The sequence below is a fragment of the Tigriopus californicus genome, chromosome 7 (assembly GCF_007210705.1).
Source record: "Tigriopus californicus strain San Diego chromosome 7, Tcal_SD_v2.1, whole genome shotgun sequence".
NCBI lineage: Eukaryota > Metazoa > Arthropoda > Copepoda > Harpacticoida > Harpacticidae > Tigriopus > Tigriopus californicus.
Genome location: NC_081446.1, coordinates 14,152,563 through 14,165,268, shown reverse-complemented (window position 1 = coordinate 14,165,268; position 12,706 = coordinate 14,152,563). Strand labels below are relative to the sequence as shown.

Genomic DNA, 12,706 nt, shown 5'->3' with positions numbered 1-12,706 from the left:
CACCCATTCATATTGGACTTGGAACGTGGGTGGAACGCGGGTGGAACTCCTTTGTTAGGACTGGAACATTGGACCCGTTTGGTAATTATACCAGGAGCTCTAGTTTCGCCTGATAAATCGGAGGCGACGGCGACGTACGTAGAAAACACAGTCACAGACGCTGCCATTTGCGTTACTAAACTGTTTAATTCGATTAGGGACAGAAGATCCGCATCAGATCCGAACAAAAACACAATATCAGATGCCTTACATAAACGGCCTCATATCCGACTGCTCCAAATGTTGAGACGGATAAACCAATAAAAGGCAACCATGTCCAATAGAGCACAGTCCGAGAGGGTACATCTACGTACGTACAGTGCACAATGCACGGCATTGGTAGTGCTAGTAGTGCTTGGCAAGAAGGGAATAACTTTTTCCTCTTCTTCCATTTTACAACGTGTCCGTCGTTTCCAATCCCGCATCGTTCGTTTTCCCCATTTTGAAGTCCATTGGGACTCTCAGAACCGACGCACCCTAAAACGATTTGTTTCGTCTTGATCACGAGAGATTGGCTCCCATTCCGACGAAGTTGGAATGGTATGTAGTGTGTCGTGTCGCAAATATTGACCATAAGGAGCTAGAGGAGGAAGAGGAGGAGGAGGTAGAGGCTGGGACATGGCATATTTGCATCTTGAAAGCAATCCGATCGCTCTCACCCAGAGAACTTTTCTCCGAGTCATGACGAAAACACGAGCTCGCATTCACTGGATTACGTTCTATGTAGTATGTTCTGCTACGCTCTATGTTCCACGTACTGCGTGTTATTGAATGTTCTTGAAGTCTCACTCAACTGGATATGTGTGAGTGTCTATGTAGTCATGTCACTGGATTAAGTGAGTCTCTACTTATTTTGGCTGTGTAAGCAATTTGAGAGGAAAAAAAAGATCTTTGCCATTATCTCGTCACATTCAGAGAGGCCGTAATGGAATGTGAGTGTTTGATGTGTTTTTTCCTCCCTGTCATTTTACTGCCCTACCAACTTCGCTCGTTCATTCGTTCTTTCTCTCTTTCTCCCACTTCTTCTTGGTTCGCTTCAACTTGGCCAGCAGGTCTTTTCCTCGTAATTGCCTTTCGTGTTTTTATGAAGAAAAAATATGACTGAAATAATAGCAGAGTAATGAAAAATGATCTGACCAAACCGGAGACACTCTTGCACACGCGATTGAGCCACTGACAGAGCCAATATATGAACCATTTCAAAACGGTCTGAGGATCGTACTATTTTCGCCTTATTCCCCCTTTCCCCGATGTCAATGATCAGCCGAGTCAATGCAAAAGCTAGAGATGAAGCACTCGAGAGATCGAGACTGATGATGGCGATGCTCATCTCGACAATCCCGTCCGAGTGTGTTTCGATCTTGTCGACTTGTTTTTCGAGTTAGATCGAAAAGCAAGCTCTTATTGGGGGGGGGNAGTGTTAGTAGTATTGGTGGTAGTAGTTACTGTTGTTGTTGATGTAGTTGAGAGAGCTCGAGAGATCAAACAAGAAAACTCCATTAACGTAATTGAATGAAATCTGACTCATTCATCGGCTAGGATCGAAGAAGGCTTTAGTGTAACTCAATTCCGACCATCACAACCAATCTTTGAGGCCCGTCCTCTCATTGGTTATGACGTCGAGCTTCACTGAGCTGGATGAGGGCAGAATACGCATGTAATCGAATCGGAGCTGATCCCCATTGGAAAGTGGAGTATCAGTCCATTTTTCTGCCAGATGCGTACGTAAATAAACCCCGAGTCGGCCCAATGAGAATGCATTAAGGTTGCTGAATTTGGACAGCGGAGTTGTAAATCTCCTGACAAGGCTATTCAATTTGTCGTCACCCCATGAGAACTTGGCTTTTCAACCTATCAGCCACCGCTATTCAGGGGTATTCAGCCCTGCCTTGGCCTATTCAAATCCTTAATAATGCGCTGCATTGATCTCGGCTTTCCAAATTTACCGTGAACTACACTACGTGAACAGCCGCCCTATTCTCAATGGGCACTAATCTCGAGACCAATTCATTCAATCAGGCTTGAGTAGCTCTTTTGACCTTGGGGGTCGTCCGTCCCGGGTCATTCCTCAATACATTATCCCCAGCTAAGAATTGCCTCCCAAAGACAAGAAGGATCAGAACAATGACTGCTTCGTAGACGACCGGGGTTGTTGGGTGTTGCAGGGGGCGTTCTAGGCGTTCTAGGCGCTCATTAAAGTGAAGCTGGAGTGGATCATCATGCTTCATGAGCGTATTTCTGACACTCGTTCTTGCCTCAAGCACGCTCGATTGGACGAAGAGCAACTTTTCCTATTTGAAGCGTCGCTCGCTCTTCTACTCGTATGTAGCTTGCCTTCACCATCCCTCAGCCCAATCACATTGAGGTCCTTTCACTCGGAAATTGGCTTTTTCGGATGGATGAGTTTGTTTCATCAGAGTCAGCTCCGACAAACTTCTAAGCCCGGAGGGTTGCAATCTGTAGCTTGTACTGTTTACTACGTAGGACACACTGTAGACCAAAGGAGGAGTCGAAGGTGATATCGTGTTACCTTTTGAAAAGTCGGTCACTGAGCCGTGCCATTTGTTCATGGGGCGGGGATGAGCTGTGAAAATCACACTGATCTCTGCCGTCCAATGAACCTGGCGCTACTCGTACGTACGTACACCATTACGTAGCAGTAGTAGTAATAGTAGTAGTAGTAGCAGTAGCAGTAGGGTAGCTCGTGCTTGGCCAGTCAGTGGTGTTTTGTATTACAAACTTGATTAAATGATGGATGAGGCATTACGGGAGATCGTGTTCACCTCGTTATGAGCCTGGCAAATGCATGAAGTGAATTTCCCGCTTGTCCCTTGGTCCTCGTTTTTCTTGTCCGAGATAAGCCGTAGGCTCATCGGACGGTAGAAACTTGATCCCCAATTTTCTCTTCGGTGGGACTGAACCGAACACAACTATTTAATAGAGGGATGGATGCTGTTCCAAGCAATTCACAGGGGGGCTTTGTTCTCTCATAACGAACTACTGTGTACTGTACTGTATACCTATATACGTACGTACGTACGTACGTACATCGTGTAGCGTGGCTTGACTCAAGACTCGAACGGAACAGCAATAACGTTGATAATCATAATAATGTGCGCCTTGGGAAACACGGACGACTCCTGAGGGTGCAATTCCAATCATTTGCTGAACTGAGCCATGCTTAGCGCCAAAGGAACGTCTAACTCGGGTATTACCTTTGTTAAGCCCTCGTGCGCCGATAATTTTAATGCGACCCACCTCGCTTTTATCCAACGAGGCGGAATTCAATATCCCGCTTGGACCTCCTCCTTCTCCTCCTTCTTTTCGTTCTCCACGTTCTCCACGTTCTCCACGTTCTCCCTGGTCGATGCCAAAGTCGTCAACCACTGAGGAAAAGTTTCCCATTTTTTCCCCTCCTTCCAAAACTGATGTGGGTGTGTGGGTCGTGTGCCAGAATTAGATAGCCGGGTCATCCGGGATGACTTGTCAAAAGGAAAGTTTGACGAGCAATTCAACTTTTACAATCAGGGCGTTCTTTTCTTTCCTGAAATGGCAGGTGGAGGAGAGCATGTACGTACTAGCTAGGTACGCTCGTCCTAAATTGGGATGATTTATCCCAGTGAAGTGTGAAGGGGGAAACGAAGAGGGTCGATCTGATGGACTCGTCGTCACCCAGGAACGTGAGGTTGGGACCAAATGAAGTAAGGAGTCAGAAATTGGCTCCATACTGGGTTCGTGCTCGACCATTCCTTCAGGCGGACACCAGGCACTCCGGCCCCACAATCATCTTCATCAGCCGCCTGAGCTGCTGATACTACACTCCCTACGAGAGCAAAATTCCTGTTCCCAGTGGAGACCTCTCACCAGGAGGTGTGCACAAAAAATTGCACCTTGTTACAAAATGCACACTAATGAACTGACGACGACAAACTTCTCGTTCGTTTTAAGAGGTTCTGGCATGGCCAAGGCGATGGATACGAGTATGTGCTCCTCGCTTCAGGGGCGGGATCTTACTTGTTGGAAAAATGCCGGATCTCAAGGGGAACTGCGAGGTCAGCTGACTGGGGTTTTGATCATCAACTACTCCAGTTAAAAGCTGCCTGCTGTACGCGAGGTCAGCTGACTGGGGTTTTGATCATCAACTACTCCAGTTAAAAGCTGCATTGTGGTAGAGGCTTGAACCTCAATAACAGTTGGCTAGTCCATGGATTATAACTGCTTGAGGGAAAGTAATGGGTTGATTCATTATTCGTTATCAACCTGGCCACTTCAAAGCAGAAATTAGAGGGTGTTTGGAATTCCCATTTCATCCATCCATAGGCTGTCAGTCTGACTTAGACGATCAGGTCTTCTTTAGTAAGGAAATACTGGCTGTAGTTTTCGACCAAGAATTTCAGGAAGAGAACGTGGGCTGGTTGTAAAAAAAATGACAAAAAAGACAAAATTAACTTGGCTGATTAAGAAGGTTGCGTGGTTAAGTTGTGTACATTGCGAAAGTCAAATTTTAATCATAAAGTGAATTTATGGCACATTTCATTCAAACATAGTTTGGTTTGAAGGCATGAAAAAAGAAGCATCACAAAAAATCCCAAGTATCTGTAGCATATATGCGCTATTTTGAAGAGTCATAAGCTCCTTTGCCAAATTGGAAAAAGCACCTGACTTGTTTGGGTTGTTGTGCACTGATTTCTTGCCCAGTTAAAATTTTAAGTAAAAAATATGTGTTTTAAAGTTTTTTCAATCAACAACTTTCGTTTCGTATTATCTATCTCAATGTCATGGTTAGATCAGATTTCTAGAATGACATAGATCACCTGTTTGATTCTCCTCCCTTTTAAGATCATGAAGCTGTCCCCACATATGGAGAACCAAAGTGATAAGGGCAAAGACATTCCCTTTCAAAATAAGATTGGATAATGAAACTCCTGGTTTCTCTGACCGGGCAAGATTCAACCCTCCGACGCTGGGATCCAGTGGAAAGAAACAAATTTAATTTACAAAAGAATTCAATGTGAGGTAATTGAATACCCCAAAAAAGTTATGTACACAAGTGGGAGATTGAAAATAATATTACATGAATGTTATTCTACTATCTCATCCTAATTAACCAAATATTACGTTCCATGGTGGGCTAGTTATAAATGCACATAATCAGACATAATTGGAGTATTCCAGCATCTGATTCAGCTTATTTATCCGTCACATAAGCTAGGTGCTCCAAAAAAGTATTGAAAAAGTTAGAAATGCCTAAACGGTTCGAACGAAAAGCAATTCATGAATTATTTTGCACTTTCATCCCAAATCAAGTTGGGTTCGAAGAAGGTCTAAAAGTGCTTGCGATGGATGATGTTTTTCATATAATTTGTAACATCCAAAAAATGTCGCCTTTCTCTCATGTAACCTTAATGCGCATAATTTTGACCAATATTCTACAAGCCAATAGCGACTAAGCGAATATGTCTGAGACTTCTGTGAGCAAAAAGATCATATAAGAAGTGTTTTGTTTGTGAACTCGAGTAAAGTTCAGGTATGAGAGTGTTTCTTTTCCACAATTGTTGGTTGACATTTAATATGACCCCTACGTACATATGCGAAAGAATTTTTCGGTGAGGGAGCATTTAATGAGCAATTAATAAACACTAGGGAAAATTGCAGAGAAAAGACCGTTCCATTTTAGAGCCTTGACTGGCTGTAGTTTCGTTTGCGAGAGATGATATACAAATGCGTACTGTAGGAGAAATTCTGGGATCTTCATTTACAGTTTTCAAGACACAGGAGGAAATTTTGAAATGCCACAACAAGTCACCTCTGCAAAGGAGAAGCATGACATTGATGATGAAAACTGTAACTTAGCTTATTATCCTCTCATGTCAACTGTGATCGAGTTTGTCGCAGTTGTCGTAGTTTGTAGTCGAACTACTTTTTGTGTAGATGTTTGCCTGTACAATCGTGTTTTATTCGCAATTAGGACACGGTATACCCTACAACACTTCATATTATCAGAGCCGGAACCACATATGAAGACAAGAAATTGCTCTCTTAACTTTTTATTCGAAATATCAACAACAAGAGTGGGCCTTAAATTGAAGTAAAGTATTGTTTAGATTTACACCGGACTGGTTGTATAACATGTCTTTAGTAATTATTCAACATGTCGTCAAAGGTTTCGTTGAGCTCGTCAGAGACCTTCTTGATCTTGAGCTTCTCCCGGTAGATCTCGTCTTCGATGTCATCGATGCGATGATTCAAATTGGTGATGTTCATCTCTCCATATTCATAACGAGCCTCGGCCGTCTTGAGCCTATCCATGATGTGTCTAATCTTGTCCTTGAGCTTCTCTTCGCGCTCTTGGGCCTTCTCGGCCGAAATCTCCAGTTGTTTCATGTTCTCGCCCACGGCCTCCAGTTCTTGTTCAACATCCTTGAGCTTACCCTCGGCCATCTCGGCTCTCTCCAGGGCTCGCTTAAGTTCATCCTCTTGGACCCCAAGTTTCCGGGAGAGTTCATCCAGTTTCTGTTCGTTATCACTTGCCATTTTGGTCGTTTCTCTCAAGTACTTGTCCTGTTCCTCCAGCTCGACCTCGTTCCTCATGGTCTTGTTTTCGAAATATTTGACCTTCTTCAAGATGCCATCGGCCTCCTTGGAAGCATAGGCCAGTTTCATGACCGTGTCGGCCAAGTTGGTATCGGCCTTCTTGGATTCATCCTCCATGAGCAAAAGGCGACGTGAGAGAGCGCTGACCTCCTCCTCAGCGGTCTTGTAGGCCTTCTCCTTCTCCTCCAAGCTCTCCAAGGTCTTGGTGAGCTTGTCGTTGGTGTCATCGAAATCGGCCTCATAGTTGGTGCTCTTTTTGCCCAGATCTCGGATGTCACAATCGGCTTGATCACTTCGTTTGTTGTACTCGACGGTTTGCTCCTCGTACCTGGCAATGGTCTTGAAGAGGGAGTCCGTCTCGGATTTGAGAGATTGCATCTTTTTGCGAATAGCATCCATGATTGCGGGTAGTTGAGTGTATCGTCACTAAGAAACCTGCGGATGGAGGGAATGTTAATGGGGGATTAGTGTATAGATTTAAAGGTTGCTTTTAGTCTCCTCTTGACGAAGAGAGATGGAATGATCGGTTTTATTTAATCGCTTGAATTTAAATCTTACAGCCTCGTTAACCTCGTTGTTTTGGCCTTTGGTTGTTAGCATGTGGTGAGCGTTTGAAATGAGTAGTGCATGGCTGTGTGTTTGTTGCAGTATGATTTTTTATTGTTTGCTCCATGTGTTTTATATACAGAAAAGACTGAGGGGATGATGACTGTTGTTCAAAGTGGTCTGTTTTACACCGAATGAGTGAAGAAAGAGCGAGACAAAACAGACAAGAAAAGGGACAAAAATGGAAAACGACACTCGAAACTTGGCCTCCTGCTAGCGGCATTACCCAGGTAACTATTGACAGTAATATGCTAGTAGTGTACCAAGTCAGGCATGTGTAAAGTGGAGTATGCTGCCAGTGTCCAAGTTTCATGTTTGATCTAATAGTTGGTGAGCATGTCGTCGAAGGTTTCGTCGAGCTCATCGGACACTTTCTTGATCTTGAGCTTTTCCCGGTAGATCTCATCTTCAATATCATCGATGCGGTGGTTCAGCTTGGTGATATTCATCTCGCCGTACTCATAACGAGCCTCGGCGGCCTTCAGACGGTCCATGATATGTCGGATTTTGTCCTTGAGCTTCTCCTCACGCTCCTGGGCCTTTTCGGCCGAGATCTCGAGTTGCTTCATGTTCTCACCCACGGCCTCCAATTCGTTCTCAATGTCCTTGAGCTTACCCTCGGCCATCTCGGCTCTCTCCAGGGCTCGCTTGAGCTCATCCTCTTGGACACCGAGTTTCCTGGAGAGCTCTTCCAGCTTTTTCTCGTTGTCACTGGCCATTTTGGTGGTCTCTCGCAAGTACTTGTCCTCTTCCTCGAGCTCAACCTCGTTCCTCATGGTCTTATTCTCAAAGTATTTGACCTTCTTCAGGATTCCGTCGGCCTCGCGAGAAGCCAAGGCCAGACGCATGACCGTATCGGCCAGGGAGGTATCGGCCTTCTTGGCCTCATCCTCCATGAGCATGACTCGACGAGACAAAGCACTGACCTCTTCCTCGGTGGTCATCCAGGTCTTCTCCTTCTCTTCGAGGGTGACTGTGGTCTTGATAAGCTTGTCGTTGGTCTCGTCAAAGTCCGACTCGTAGATGGTGATCTTCTTGCCCAAATCGCGCACATCGGCATCGGCTTGACTGCAACGATTGTTCGAGTCCGTGGTCTCCTTCTCATAGTTGGCAATGGTCTTGAAGAGTTGGTCCGTCTCGGACTTCAAAGACTGCATCTTCTTCCTAATGGCGTCCATGGTTGAACTGACGTGGGCTCAGAACCTATGTAGTACACATAGAAAATAGGTATTAGCGAGTGATTTGGATGCCTGAAGAGAAGGACAAGTACGATCAATACTAAAATTCTGGTTGTGCGGTTTGATTTAGTGCCTGGACTAATCATTGTGAGTGTTGCTTGGACATGGACGTTTTCAACTATGAACAGAACAGTAATTATTCCACTTCAGGCACATATCGGAGAAACGAGAATAGACAAGGTGATTGTTGGAGGAAAGGATTTTTTTTAAATGGTTAGCGAGCAAGGTGAAGAGCAATCGTTCAAAGAGACGGAACAGAGTTTTGTTTTCACGCACGCGAGTTTTATGGGGAGAGAGCATGCCAAAAAGCAGTGATGTAAACCAATCGATATACTTACTCAGGAGAGATAACATAGCAAATCTTGAGAGGTAAAACGTTCAGCTGGTGGTTTGCAAGTGTATGTATGTAAAGGGTTTTATTCCATGCAAGTAGGTTACTGTTTTGCACATAAAAAATCTTCAATGAGGAAGGATGGAAAGTGGTGAATGATTGAATTGCCTTTCTTTACATACGTGGGAGGAGGACGGATCGAAACTCTCCCCTATGAAGTACTTAAACATTGCCCTTGGTACCGTACAATTGAGAAAATGAGAGAGGGAAAGAAAATAATAGAAAGAGTTTGAAGTTCAGTCAAAGTGTGACTAGGTCCAGTAAATCTAGAGTGAATGATGGTTGGATCTTCAGTAAGGGTGATTGCTTGCTTGCTTCTTGCTTACTTGCTTTCTAGCTGGCTGGCTGGCTGACAACAGTCTCACACATTCCAATACATTTGAGCAAAAAAAAAACACAATGGGGTGAGATTTACGAGGATTACTGGATTAGTAATTGGAAAGCATGTCATCGAAGGTGTCGTCCAGCTCATCAGAGAGCTTCTTGATCTTGAGCTTCTCGCGGTAGATCTCGTCTTCGATGTCATCGATGCGATGATTCAATTTGGTGATGTTCATCTCGCCGTACTCGTAGCGAGCCTCGGCGGCCTTCAAACGGTCCATAAGCTGGTAGATCTTATCCTTGAGCTTGTCCTCGCGTTCCTGGGCCTTTTCGGCCGAGATCTCGAGTTGCTTCATGTTCTCACCCACGGCTTCCAGCTCATGTTCCACATCCTTCAGCTTGTTCTCGGCCATTTCTGCCCGCTCAAGTGCCCGCTTCAGCTCGTCTTCTTGCACGCCGAGTTTGCGGGTCAGCTCATCGAGTTTCTGCTCGTTGTCACTGCCCATCTTGTTGGTCTCGCGAAGGGTCTTGTCCAGCTCCTCAATCTCGACCTCGTTCCTCATGGTCTTGGTTTCGAAATACTTGACCTTCTTGAGAATACCATCGGCATTCTTGGACTCCATGGCCAGCTTGGTCACAGTATCAGCCAAGTTGGTATCAGCCTTCTTGGCCTCATCCTCCATGAGCATGACTCGCCGCGACAAGGCACTGACCTCTTCCTCCGAGTCCTTGTAGGCCTTCTCCTTCTCCTCCAAGTTGGTCAGGGTCTTGTTGAGTTTGTCATTGGTCTCATCGAAGTCGGCCTCGTAGCTGGTGATCTTCTTGCCCAGATCGCGGGTGTCGGCCTCGGCCTTTTCGAATCGGGTGCCGGACTCTCTGGCTTCGCTCTCGAGCTTGGCAATGGTCTTGTAGAGCTGGTCAGTCTCGCTCTTGAGCGATTGCATCTTCTTGCGAATGGCGTCCATGGCGTTCTTGAGGAGTTATTTTAAGGAAGACTTTATTGTGTTTGTTTGGTGTAGAAGGTGGTTGTGGGACTGGAAAAGTAATGTGTGAAGTAACATTCGGCACCGAAACCATCTCTTTCCCTCAGTTCTGGAAAGTTTGTAGCAACTTCAACGAGAAAAAATCCATTCTATCGTGGCAAAAACAAGAGAAAGAGAAGTGTGTTCGAAGTGGTTTAATGTTTTGGATGTCTAATGGTGTATGTGGTAGAGAAGTTCATTGAATGTGTGTACTGGAGAGTGAAAGATTGGTCTCTTTTTTCATGTCGGTTTCAGTACCTTTAGATGGAACAACGTGTAGTTTATGAACTGGCAAGTCAACACCATCAGCTTTTAAGAAAGACGGGACAGCACAATGAACCAAGACATTTGACGGGTTAGTTGGAACGAATGTGAAAAACACCGAGGCAGTTAACATAAACCATCGGGAAGGATCGAGGAGGTGGTGGAGGAGGTGATCCAGGTGGTGGTGGTGGTGGTGCATGAAATGGAAATAAGGTAGTAAACGTTGATTGATTGATTGTTTGGTAGATGGTTTGGATAGATTGGATGGATTGTTTTGATGACTTTGTATCTGAATTAGGAGTTAAAGAGGCTTTTTTTAAAGACTAGTAATTGGCCAACATATCGTCGAAGGTATCATTGAGCTCATCTGACACTTTCTTGATCTTGAGCTTCTCGCGGTAGATCTCGTCTTCGATGTCATCGATGCGATGATTCAATTTGGTGATGTTCATCTCGCCGTACTCGTAGCGAGCCTCGGCAATCTTCAGGCGCTCCATGAGTTGGTGGATCTTGTCCTTCAGCTTCTCCTCGCGCTCGGTGGCCTTCTCGGCGGAAATTTCCAGTTGCTTCATGTTCTCGCCCACGGCTTCCAGCTCGTGTTCCACATCCTTGAGCTTGCCCTCAGCCATCTCAGCGCGTTCCAGAGCACGCTTGAGCTCATCCTCTTGGACGCCCAACTTACGGGAGAGCTCGTCCAACTTCTGTTCGTTATCACTGACCATCTTGTTGGTTTCACGGAGCATCTTGTCCAGCTCCTCGAGCTCGACATCGTTCCTCATGGTCTTGTTCTCGAAGTATTTGACCTTCTTCAAGATACCGTCGGCCTCCTTGGAAGCCAAGGCGAGCTTGGTCACCGTCTCGGCCAGGTTGGTATCGGCCTTCTTGGCCTCATCCTCCATGAGCATGAGACGACGGGAGAGGGCGCTGACCTCCTCCTCAGCGGTCTTGTAGTCCTTCTCCTTCTCTTCCAAGGACTCTGAGGTCTTGGTGAGCTTGTCGTTGGTGTCATCGAAGTCGGACTCATAACTGGTGATCTTCTTGCCCAAATCTCGGATGTCGCACTCGAATTGGTCGTTGCGAGCATTGGACTCTTTCGTGTCAGTCTCATACCTCTGAATAGTGGTGTAGAGCTGATTGGTCTCTGATTTGAGAGACTGCATCTTCTTTCTAATCGCATCCATGGTTGGTGGTCTGCGTCAAAGTCTACGTGTTAGAAAGAAAAATCTAAAAATATTGTTCAGCTCAGAACCTGGTCCTCGAGCGTCTGAAAAAAAGGATTAGTCCATTTTAGAAATATGTTAAGTCATTACACCCTACACTTTCACTTCTTAGCGAAGAAAAAAAAAGATGCAAAATTGATTTAAGGCACAAACTTTTAAGGTGAAGCTCAGGAACACCAATGCATCGAGAATTCCAAAGCCAGCAGGCACTTGCAAGAAGTTACAACAATTTAAGAGTCGTTAAGAAAGATACATGTATGTAACGGTATGTAATGTGCTATCCCGAGAAGGCATATTGGAGTATTTGAGAAGAACAAAAGTAGAGGAAGGGGAAAGGGAGAAAAGAAACACCATGTTAGAGATCAACGAAGTGGGTGAATGAAGGCAGTTGTGGGTTACAATGAGCCCTGTGTTTGCTTCTGGTAAACCAGCATCAAACGAGTATTGGTTCAACATATGTCAACTGAACAGTTGCAGTTTTATTTCATGAAGGAAGGAAGCAAGGACAATTCCAAAACGAGCAATGTGGCGAGCACTTGGTTGGTGGAGTTTTCTTGGCAGCAATGGATGATATATGGAGAGAGAAGATTAGTTAGGGGTTCCCGATGGTTCTCATTCCTTCAGATTAGTAATTGGTCAGCATGTCATCAAAGGTCTCGTCCAGCTCGTCGGACACCTTCTTGATCTTGAGCTTCTCGCGATAGATGTCATCCTCAATATCATCGATACGGTGATTGAGCTTAGTAATGTTCATCTCGCCATACTCATAGCGAGCCTCGGCCACCTTCAACTTGGCCAAAAGGGAATGGATCTGCTCCTTGAGCTTCTCCTCTCTTTGCTGTGCTTTCTCAGCGGAAATCTCGAGCTGTTTCATATTCTCGCCCACAGCCGCCAACTCTTCCTCTAATTGAAGAATCTTAGACTCTGATGCCTCAGCCCTTTCGATGGATCGCTTGCATTCCTCCTCTTGAACGCCCAATCGTCGGGTCATTTCGTCCAACTTTTGCTCGG

General features: G+C 45.2%; 3 protein-coding genes across 6 annotated transcripts in view; all 3 read right to left on the bottom strand.

Annotated features, from left to right (window-relative positions):
* Window positions 1-6,070: 6,070 nt before the first annotated feature.
* On the bottom strand, window positions 6,071-7,177 carry LOC131883409 (tropomyosin-like). Its single transcript, XM_059230882.1, has one exon. The coding sequence runs from the start codon at window positions 7,030-7,032 to the stop codon at window positions 6,175-6,177; it is 858 nt and encodes a 285-aa protein (XP_059086865.1). The 5' UTR covers window positions 7,033-7,177; the 3' UTR covers window positions 6,071-6,174.
* The window catches only part of LOC131883408 (tropomyosin-like), a 12,755-nt gene continuing 7,117 nt past the window's right edge, over window positions 7,069-12,706 (bottom strand). Inside the window, exon 2 of one of the 4 annotated variants that reach the window (XM_059230881.1) lies at window positions 7,069-8,442. In XM_059230881.1, the coding sequence (XP_059086864.1) occupies window positions 7,560-8,417 (858 nt within the window). In that variant the 5' untranslated portion in view covers window positions 8,418-8,442 and the 3' untranslated portion in view covers window positions 7,069-7,559. Of the gene's footprint in view, window positions 8,443-8,876; window positions 11,740-12,706 lie in introns of those variants that run through there. The other 3 variants (XM_059230877.1, XM_059230876.1, XM_059230875.1) reach the window with 3 other exon arrangements.
* Window positions 12,144-12,706, bottom strand: part of LOC131884289 (tropomyosin-like) — a 1,143-nt gene continuing 580 nt past the window's right edge. Inside the window, exon 2 of the mRNA XM_059232012.1 lies at window positions 12,144-12,701. Coding sequence (XP_059087995.1) covers window positions 12,321-12,701 — 381 coding nt within the window. The 3' untranslated portion in view covers window positions 12,144-12,320. The remainder of the gene's footprint in view (window positions 12,702-12,706) is intronic.